At 43.1% G+C, this 10647-nt stretch overlaps 1 protein-coding gene across 2 annotated transcripts in view; it reads left to right on the top strand.

The window, feature by feature from the left end:
- Positions 1-10647, top strand: part of LOC137654972 (serine racemase-like) — an 87133-nt gene that overhangs the window by 3383 nt on the left and 73103 nt on the right. For both annotated transcript variants that reach the window (XR_011046767.1, XM_068388872.1), the window contains exon 3: positions 3968-4058. Coding sequence is in view for 1 of the 2 variants with exons in the window: in XM_068388872.1 (XP_068244973.1) it covers positions 3968-4058 (91 nt within the window). In the remaining variant the exon portion in view is untranslated. The remainder of the gene's footprint in view (positions 1-3967; positions 4059-10647) is intronic.

The raw sequence follows: 10647 nt of genomic DNA, 5'->3' as shown, positions 1-10647 counted from the left end.
GGGTGCCCTCCCTCACCTTTTCTACTCGGACAGAAAAGTGCTACTCGCTTCTTTTTTTTGGAGGCTTTGGTATCCTGAATAGAGAAAGTGGCATTTCTTAAAGACCTCGTTGTGCATAGCCTGTGGTTGAGATGACATGGCACCCTCTTGGCATAAGCTAACTCTTCACCTCAATCAACAGAGGGAAGGGTACTTGATAACTCTTCTGTCTCTTGTTTGATCAGTGCCAGAGATTTTTCTCTCCCCGGCAACAACTAACTAGCTTGGTCCCGCATCAGCCCCAGATTACTTCGCTGGTTGTATTCTAGGGACAGATCTTCTGAGCAAGTTGTCGAACCTTCATCCCTTGCAACGGTTGAGGATACTCAGGACTCTTGCCTTGAATGTACCAGACCTTCATCAAGTAATAATTGAGGCAGAGAACACAGTCGAAGTGTGCCCTTTTTGAGGTTCTTACACTTAGTCATAAGTGCAACTTACTGGCCGTGGCAACCGTGGCACCAGCTTTAGGTAGGTCCTTGGTCCTTTATTGACACTTAGGTACCGTTCAAGGGTTGAGACCTTTTCTGGAGCTGGCAGGGTCAGATTATGCTACCCGTAGTTGGCCCGAATTTTGTTGAAGATCAAATCTGTGGATCAGAGAACTCTCACTCCTTGTCTTTCCAACAAGATCCCCCTCGTACTAGGGGCAGCGAGGTTCTACAAACTTGAGTCTTCAGTGTCAGCCCCTCTTCAGGTTAACTTACCAGAGACTTGGATCAAAAGACACGCCCTTCTTGGCTTTTGAGTCAGCGGTCATGGAGATGTCTGGCTTTGCCACCTTGCAAGCAGTCTGTTGCTAGACCATTGTTAACCACTTAGACACACTTTGCAAAGACTACAGGATTATCAACTTCTGACTCTTTGGAAAAGTACAGGAGACTTGTGCTGTCCCATGTGCTGTACAGATATAATTTTTATCCCAATTGGCAGCATACCAATGAGCTTACTGGGTTTTGAAGGAGAGAGATGCTCTGATTATCAACTTCTGACTCTTTGGAAAAGTACAAGAGACTTGTGCTGGCCCATGTGCTGTACAGTGATAATTTTTATCCCAATTGGCAGCATACCAATGGGCTTACTAGGTTTTGAAGGAGAGAGATGCTCTGGTGTATAGATTCTGAAACTAGTTAGTCAAGAGAGCACTGGTGCTTCAGAATGCTCCAGTATAGGGGTCCATTTCCTTCTTGCCTTGGAGTCGCATGCAGGTGGCAGTGGGGATGTAATTTGCATGACTCCCTGATCCACCACACAGCCTCCTTCAAGGGCATCTGTTGACAAACATTAGGTATGGTCATGCATGCGGGTTCATTACAGTACAAGGCTGCCTTGATCTTCTCGAGACTCCAATCAGGACCACCTACATCTTCTAAATGGAAGTAACCTGTGTATGTATAGCCCTTTCGAGGCTCTCAATCTGACCAATTCAGTACAGGAGGCAGAAAAGAGGTATGGGATTAGGTAACCTGACAGAGAAGGGGCAGAGCCGTAAAAAGTAAGTCTCTCTCTCTCTCTCTCTCTCTCTCTCTCTCTCTCTCTCTCTCTCTCTCTCTCTCTCTCTCTCTCTCTCTCTCTCATATATATATATATATATATATATATATATATATATATATATATATATATACTGTATATCGCATAGAAAAATTTTACCAGATGAAACTCCATAACCTAATTGGTTCAACAGAGATATAGCCAATGCAATAAGAAGTACAGACTGCAAACATAAATCAATGGGTCCACAGGCTTTAATTCATGAAATTTCCGAGCACAAGAAGTTAAGCCAAAAAGTAGATAAACTAGTTAGAAAGGCCAAGATCAATGAAGAGAAAAGAGTGAGTTCAGCCAGTAAAGAAAACCCAAAGGAATTTTTTTGCATATGTAAGCAGTAGGAAACCAATCAAAAACAACATTAGCCCATTAAGAGACTTCGAATGGGTCAAATATTGGCTACAAACAGAGAAGAGAGTTGTAATCAATGGAGAAGCTTCAGAGTTAGCAGCTTTTACAAGCGGAGCCTCAAGGATCCATCCTTGGACCATTGCTGTTTCAGATCTACATCAACAACATAGATTTAGTATTAACTAGTAGAATAGCCAAATTTGCTGATGATACTAAATTGGGTATAAATGCTGCGAACTCAGAAGTTAGGAGAATGTTCCAGAAAATGGCAAATGCCTTTCAACTGTGGTAAATGTAAAGTCATGCACATAGGTTATAGTAACCCTCAGTCAGATTACTCACTGCTGGGTAATGAAATAGAAAGTGTGGACCAGAAGGAAGATCTCAGTACAGTATTATTCTCAGCAAGGATTTGAAGTTCACCAAACAGAGCATAAAAACTGAAAAGAAAGCACTGAAACTAGTAGGCTACATAAAGAGACAATTAAAATACTGAAACAAAGACACTGTACTGCAGCTGTACACATCACTAGTAAGACCACATCTAGAATACAGAGTTCAATTCTGGGTTCCAAGTATTCAGAAGGATATAGATAGAATGGAAGCAGTACAAGCTAGGGTCACCAAACTAGTCCCAACACTAGGGGAATTTGGATATAGATGGAGGATGGAACATTTGAACTTGTTTGATCTACAAACTCAACGACTAAGGGGACAGTTAATAGAGGCATTCAAAATTCTTAAAGGAATAACAAATGTATTGTACAACAATCTATTCACGCTTAGTGCAAATCAGTCTAGAGGTAACGTATACAAACTAGAAATGAAAATATACAACACCACTAAATGCGGCAATTTCTTTACATACAAAATAGAAAATACATAGAATAGACTTCCAGCGGATGTAGTAAACAGTAATACGGTAAACGAGTTCAAGAATAAGTTAGACAAGATCATAATAACTCTCTCTCTCTCTCTCTCTCTCTCTCTCTCTCTCTCTCTCTCTCTCTCTCTCTCTCTCTCTCTCTCTCCCTCTCTCCCTCTCTCTCTCTCTCTCTCTCTCATTTACAAAACCAAGTTAGAATGAGATTAAAACAAAACTAATGAAAGCTTTATATTTTTCACTGAAAAGAATGGAAGGGGGAGCAAATAATGATAGTCAAATTAGCTAATAGCTACTGTTATATGTAACTGTGTCTTCTGTAACCAAATGAAGACAAGAAGTAAATTCACTTCCAAGTCCAAAAACCAAACTGATCCTTATGCATTATACTTCTTTAAAAAGTTGAATGGGAATCAGCTGACTAAAATTTATTCTCATCACTCACTCAAATAAAGAACTTGCTTTGCACTGGTAATAATAGGGAAAAGATGGCTTCCGGTGGTAAACAAATGGCAAGGTCATATTGTCATCTTCCCAGTGATTGGTCGAGCGTCTCAGTTGGTGAGGTGTCATCTGTTAAAATATGAATTTAGCATTTGATGTCCTGTGATGAGTTTCTAGAGAACCTTAACATGATGGTCTCCATTATACACACTGCGTCTGCACTTGCCTGTTGATACTCTGGCTTTAGGTTATGGAAGACATTGCAGTACAGTACTGTATTTATTTTATATCTTATGTTTTATTGAATTCCCGGTTTTATCCTAATAAGAAAACTCACAGTTTCTAAACCCCCCAAAATAAAAAGAGGATGGTTATAGAAAATATCAAGTCAAAAGTTATCTCGTCATACTTTAACACAGGTTGAAAATAAAACAGCATATATCCACTGTTTGATTTTCCCCAATTTCACCTAAGTGCAGAGTGGATTTCCCTGTGCTGTGGCACAAATTACATAAATCCATTCATCCAACCATGTACAGCAATGTAAAACAATATGTTGAGCCCTTTATACATTTATAATTACTGCCATCATTTTCAGAGTACTGTACAATAGTAATACTGTACTACAACTCTGGCCTCCACAGAATTGTTTTGTTATACCTGTGGTTCTTATGTTATTTTTTTTTTTTTCTATCCCAGGTTTTTTTGGAGAAGAAAAGAAACCCCAACAGTCCTGGAATTGTAACTCACAGTAGTGGTAATCATGCCCAAGGTGTTGCCTATGCTGCAAGTAAGTTGTCTTTTGTTATTTATAATCTTTTATAAACAAATGCAAACTCCCTTGTTTTATATTTCAATGTGCTGGTTCAGAGGTAAACATATCAATCAAAATTGTATTGGGACCAGTATGGTGTACATAAGTCATTTTTTTAAGGTTGGCCATTATGTAATCCTATGCCATTTCCTTGTTTCCAGAATTTTAGACACAAAATATCTTGTTTGTAGTAATGAAGAACACTTTTGTAATATATTTCACTCTAAATGTTCTTAAAATGATAAATAGTACAGTAGTAGCTAATGAAGTATGCATACGAGGGAATATTTTTATCTATTCTTACAGTATTAAAAATTGTTCAGTACCTTAACAAATATTCATTAATTGCTGTCATTAATCAGAAGTGAATATTGGATTATCCCTCCTCAGTATTGATGCTTTTACACACAGGTTATCAATACTTTTACAAAATGATATCCTCTTCAGAGAATTGCTTCAGTGTGAGCAGTTGATGGAGCTACTACAAACCAGTTTTAAACCAATTATGTTTAGCATTTTTATGATGATATTTATTTATTAAACAAAGGTCAAGATGAAGAGGCAGTAGTAATGTCATGTAACACCTAGGTGTGAACAAATTATGTGAATTAATTTATTTGTACAGTTATTCCTCTTTTTCTAGCTGCGTAGATATGGAGCAATCCTTGTTGTATCCTTGATCAAGAAAAGGGCACTTAACATTTTCTTTGTACTGGCCTTTTCCAGTTTTTGCTGTAGCATTTGTGGGGCTGATCTGTAGTTTGTTGCATGAGTTTCCAAAGGTATCTTAACCTTCTTATTCATTGAAATCTTGTTTTAGTTCCGGAGCATAGCCAAGGATAGTGGTTGGTTCAAGCACTGGGGTCCTCTTTTAATACTAGACATTGGCACTGCACAATACTCAACACAGTATGGATCTGAATCAAGTATTGGATTATTGCTGAGATTTTTCAGGCTAGAAAGTAAAATATTACAGGTACAGTACATTGAACTATACCTATGTAGTGACCGTTACTCTTGTTTCTTAAACTACTAATTCAATGACAGTTTAGTGTCCTTAGATTTACCTATTTAATGGCTATTATATCCCTTATATTGAATCTTCTTTAATAATGGGAATGTTGCTTGAAAGAGAGAGGACAATTATGTGTTGACAAGTTGACAAGTTGAAATCTTGATCCCTTTACTTGCATCAGTCATTCTAGCTGGGTTTGGTTTTTAGAGTCATTGTAGTCTTTTTTTTTTTTTTCCCCAACTCTGAAGGTCCTTTATGATAAGTTAGTTACATGTGGCTATATCGGCCATGTCCATAACTGTTTCTTTGGCTACATGGAAGAAATAATATTTCAGTGAATCTTAGCCAGTAGTCATCATGCTAACAATATCAAAGCTAATGCTTCTCAACCTATAAATAAAAGAAAGAGAAACCTTTTCTCTTGTGTGGTGCCTAGTCATCTTATAGCCCAACCTATTAGGAGGAGAGGGACTGCAAATGTTCTCTGATGTCTATGTGTTGATAAGTAAAAAATCTTGATCCCTTTCCTTGCATCAGTTATCATTTTAGCTGTGTTTGGTTTTTAGAGCCATTGTAGTCCTTTTTTTTTTCCCCTACTTGGAAGGTCCTTTATGATAAGTTAGTTAGATATGGCTATATAGGCCATGTTTCTAACTGCTCCTTTGGCTACATGGAAGGAATAGTATTTCAGTGAATCTTAGCCAATAGTCATCATGCTAACAATATCAAAGCTAATCCTTCTCGACCTGTTTATAAAAGAAAGAGAGACATTTTCTCTTGTGTAATGCCTAGTCATCTTGTAGCCCAACTTGTTAGGAGGAATACTACCTTATGGTAATTTGAGTACCAAGAACTGCTTGCAATTATTGTTGTTTGCACTATCCACTTACCGGCCTTTCAAGGTCAGCTTATTTTTGTATTTTTGAGAGATATTGGTAATTTTTCAGTAGAATTTGGAGAAAGATTAGAAAGGTATGTCTTCTTTTAGTTTGATAAATTTATGTACCAAGGGTTTAATTAATTGCCTTTTTGTTAGACCCACATTCCCTTATATCATACGTAGGGGTCAATAATGTCATTTAACTCCTAGGTGTATGAGGACTGTGCCAATTTTTCCAAAAACCTTATACCAATACCATGCAGAGAATCAATTTTTTGGCTGTTTAGTCAAATTTTTTTTTTTTTTTAAATCTTGACTGCTTTGGGAATCATAATTTTTCTGTTACTAAGGTGAGTTCTTTTCTTTTGACCATTAACTGTATATTTTAGGACACTTTAGTTAATAATTTTTCAATATTAAACTTACCCGATAATCATGTAGCTGTCAACTCCGTTGCCCGACAGAATTCTACGGGAGGGATACGCCAGCTATCACTATACTAGAAGGGGGTGTACTCACCAGCGCCACCTGTGGCCAGGTACTACAGTACTTGTTGTTGACGCCACCTCACTTTTTCCTCTGTCGTGCTTCCGGCAAGACGTTCTGGGATACGCTTATGATCTTGGAGTATTTTCACGGCTTTTGGTGAAGTATTTCTCTCAGATTTCGGCTGTCGCTATACTGGAAAACTTCTATATTAGCTTAGATAGCTTTTATTTAGTTCTGATTTATGGTTAACGATCTTTTTGCTTAGTTTGGAATCCCACTTGGCTAACTCTTTGATTCAAGATGTCTGACATTTCACAAGCCCCACCCCATAGACGATGTAGGTCTTGTAATAGGCGTATTCCGAAGGCCTCGGTAGATCCTCACACCGCCTGTTCTGACTGTAGGGAAAGACCCTGTCAGTTGGAAGATCGATGTGAGGAATGCGCCGGACTTTCGGAACTTGATTTTGTCCGTTTTCTTAAATATTCAACCAAGTTAGAGAGAGAGAGAGTTAGGAGGAGTTCTTCTCGCTCTTCACTTTTTTCCTCACCTCATGATCCCCTACCTTTTCCTCCCCCTGTAGTGGCTACCCCCGAACCTACTATTTGCCCTCAACCTGATATGTCTGTTGTTTTGAGTGCCATTCAGGCTTTAGGTGACAAAGTGGAATCGGTGGTTAGTGATCATAAGTCTCTTATGGCCGAAGTCAAGGAACTTAAGGTCAAGAGTGCAGTGGGAGGTAATAGTGCCAGTACTGTGACAAGTGCTAGTGTCAGTGCAGTGCCAAGTGCTAGTGTCAGTGTCAGTGTGGTGCGTGAGGGTACTTCTGTGCGTGCCAGTCGTCCTCCCAGTCCGGGACCTCTTGCAAGCTCCCAAGCCCAGGGGAGAAGCAATGTCGAAGGGCAAAAGGGTTCGGCAGGCCTTGATCGGCGCACAGAAGTATCCTCGGTGGTTGCGGGCGTGTCTTCCAGAGACCGTCACTCCCACCCGCAGACGATTGAGCCCGTCTTTTACTCGTCTGCTGAAGAGTTGTCAGGGAGAAAACGTTGGACTCAGGTCTCAAGACCTCTCAAACGCAAAGTCCAGACCTCAAGAACTCTACAACCTGGCTGCAGTCATTGGATCAGCTCTGACTCGCCGCAGTCATCAGTTGACTGCACTCCTCCTAAGAGGGGTAAGGTGCTGCCGCAACAGACCTCATCTTCTGTTAAGGCTTTGCCTCAGCAGACCTTAGTGTCTGCCGACCCCAAGTTGACTCTACTGCAGTCCATGCAGTCACAACTTGCGGTCTTAATGCGTGAGTGTCAGGCTGAGAAGGTTACACCTACTCCTGCGATCGCTCCGCCTAACCGCAGTCCAGTCTGCCTGGCGTACGATGTTGAGGCTCCTCAGGATACCTTACCACGTACTGAGTTGCCAGTTTCCAGCGGTGTGCAGCACCCTCCGCCTTCCTTAAGGCAACCTCAGCAATGGGAACAGGAAGCTTATGCCTTACTTCCTCCGCTTCCACTTGCGGTTCCACCAGCGAGGCTACACTCTCTTGAGGTACGACAACCTCTTCCATCCATGAGGCAGACACCTCAGCTCTCGCTGCAGCGACCTCAACCCTCCTCAAGGCGAGAGCCTCAACACCTTAGCCTTGCGCCTCAGGAACCTCAACTCGCGAGACAAGAACTGCGTTCTGCGCAGCCACTACCTCAACTCTCGCAGCTCACACCTCAGGAACCTCAACTCGTTCCTCAGGAACCTGCTACTGCGCATCCGCTACCCTTACAGCAAGCGCAACTCTTGAGTCAAGACACTCATGCCAGGAGTCAGCCTCCTCAACCCATGCGCCTACCTTCTGCTACTCCTTTTGACCAGCCTTTGCAGCCTGAACCTCAGGTTTTACCTCAGCAACAGAGACTTGAGGATGAAACCACAAGCGTTTTTGCTCCCGCTCGTGCAGATTCTGCTGTTCAGCATACCTTACCTCTCACTTCGCTACACTCTGGTGATGAGGTTTCTGATGAAGAGGCTGCACACCTGGATCCCTCATCAGACGTGGAAGAATCCAAGTCTTCTCCTCCACCTATTGACTTTCGTAAGGTCCTGGCTCTTTTCAGAGAGGTATACCCGGACCATTTTGTCTCTGCTACCCCCCGCTCTCCGCCATCTGAGTTTTCGCTGGGCATGCAGCAAGTCAAGTCTACATATACTAAGCTCGTCTTTGCAAGGTCCTCTAAGAGAGCTTTAAGAATTTTAGGGGAGTGGTTGCAGTCTAAGCAGCAACTAGGGAAGACTTCCTTTATGTTCCCACCGACTAAGCTCACTTCTAAAGCGGGCGTATGGTATGCCACAGGAGAGGAACCAGGCTTGGGAGTACCTGCCTCTGCCCAGGCTGACTTCTCAAGTTTGGTCGACTCTCCTCGTAGAACAGCAATGAGGCGCTCTAAGGTTTGCTGGACCTTCTCCGATCTAGATCACTTCCTAAAGGGTGTATTTCGTGCCTTTGAGATGTTCAATTTCCTAGACTGGTGCCTGGGGGCCCTTAGCAAGAAGACCTCCCCTGCGGACAAGGACTCAGCCATGCTCTTAATGTCCTGCATGGATAAAGCTATTAGGGATGGATCTGGCGAGCTTGCTTCAATGTTTGTGTCAGGAGTGCTTAAGAAAAGGGAGCAGCTTTGTACCTTCCTTTCTTCCAGCATCACACCTTGTCAAAGGTCTCAACTCCTTTTCGCTCCGCTCTCTAAGTTCTTGTTTCCCGAAGAGCTTGTCAAGGACTTGTCTGCGGCCCTGATTCAAAAGGACACCCATGATCTTGTGGCCTCTTCAGCTCGTAAGACTAAGGTTGCTCCCTCAGTCCCCAGGACTTATCGCACCCCAGTGGCTGATACTCCTGCTACGAGGTTTATTCCGCCCTTTCGTGGTAGAGCCCCCAGCCGAGGAAGCTCCCGTCCAGACTCTTCCAGGAGCAAGTCTAGGAAAGGTTCCAAGACTTCCAAAGGCAAACACTGACTCTCCTCCTCTCCAGACAGCAGTAGGAGCCAGACTCAAGATCTTCTGGCAAGCCTGGGAAAAGAGAGGTGCAGACGCCCAGTCTGTCAGGTGGCTGAGGGAGGGTTACAGGATACCATTCTGCCGCAAACCCCCTCTGACCACTTCTCCCATCAACCTCTCTCCTAACTACAAGGAAAAGGACAAGAGGCTAGCGTTGCACCAGGAGGTGTCGCTCCTGTTACAGAAGAAGGCAGTGGTTATAGTCCGGGACCATCAATCCCCGGGCTTCTACAACCGTCTCTTTCTGGTGGCCAAGAAGACAGGAGGTTGGAGACCGGTGCTGGACGTCAGCGCGCTCAATGCTTATGTCACCAAGCAGACGTTCACTATGGAGACGACGAAGTCGGTCCTAGCAGCGGTCAGGCAGGAGGACTGGATGGTCTCGTTGGATCTGAAAGATGCTTACTTTCACGTTCCTATTCATCCAGACTCCCAACCTTTCCTGAGATTCGTTTTTGGAAAGGTTGTCTACCAATTCCAAGCCCTGTGTTTTGGCCTAAGCACAGCTCCTATGGTGTTTACGCTTCTGATGAGGAATATTGCAAAATTCCTCCACTTATCGGACATCAGAGCCTCCCTTTATTTAGACGACTGGCTGTTGAGAGCCTCCACGAGTCGTCGCTGTCTGGAGAGTCTCAACTGGACTTTGGACTTGACCAAGGAACTGGGTCTGTTAGTCAATTTAGAAAAGTCCCAGCTCATTCCCTCCCAATCCATTGTGTACCTGGGAATGGAGATTCGGAGTCAGGATTTTCGGGCTTTTCCATCGGCCCCAAGGATAAGCCAAGCCCTAGATTGCATCCTGAGCATGCTGAAGAGGAGCAGTTGCTCGGTGAGACAGTGGATGAGTCTCACAGGGACCCTTTCATCGTTGGCCCTGTTCGTCGAGCTAGGGAGACTCCACCTCCGCCCTCTCCAATTCCATCTAGCAGCTCATTGGGACAAGGGTTTGACGCTCGAAGCAGTCTCTATCCCGGTCACCAAAGAGATGAAGACCACTCTCTTGTGGTGGAAGACCAATCTCCTTCTCAGGGAGGGCCTATCGTTGGCGATTCAGACCCCCAATCTTCATCTCTTCTCGGATGCATCAGACTCGGGCTGGGGCGCGACCTTGAACGGACAGGAGTGCTCGGGAACGT

This window comes from Palaemon carinicauda, chromosome 16, assembly GCF_036898095.1.
Source record: "Palaemon carinicauda isolate YSFRI2023 chromosome 16, ASM3689809v2, whole genome shotgun sequence".
Taxonomy (NCBI): Eukaryota; Metazoa; Arthropoda; class Malacostraca; order Decapoda; family Palaemonidae; genus Palaemon; species Palaemon carinicauda.
Note: the sequence above shows the minus strand (reverse complement) of the source record. Positions and strands in the feature narration are given on the sequence as shown.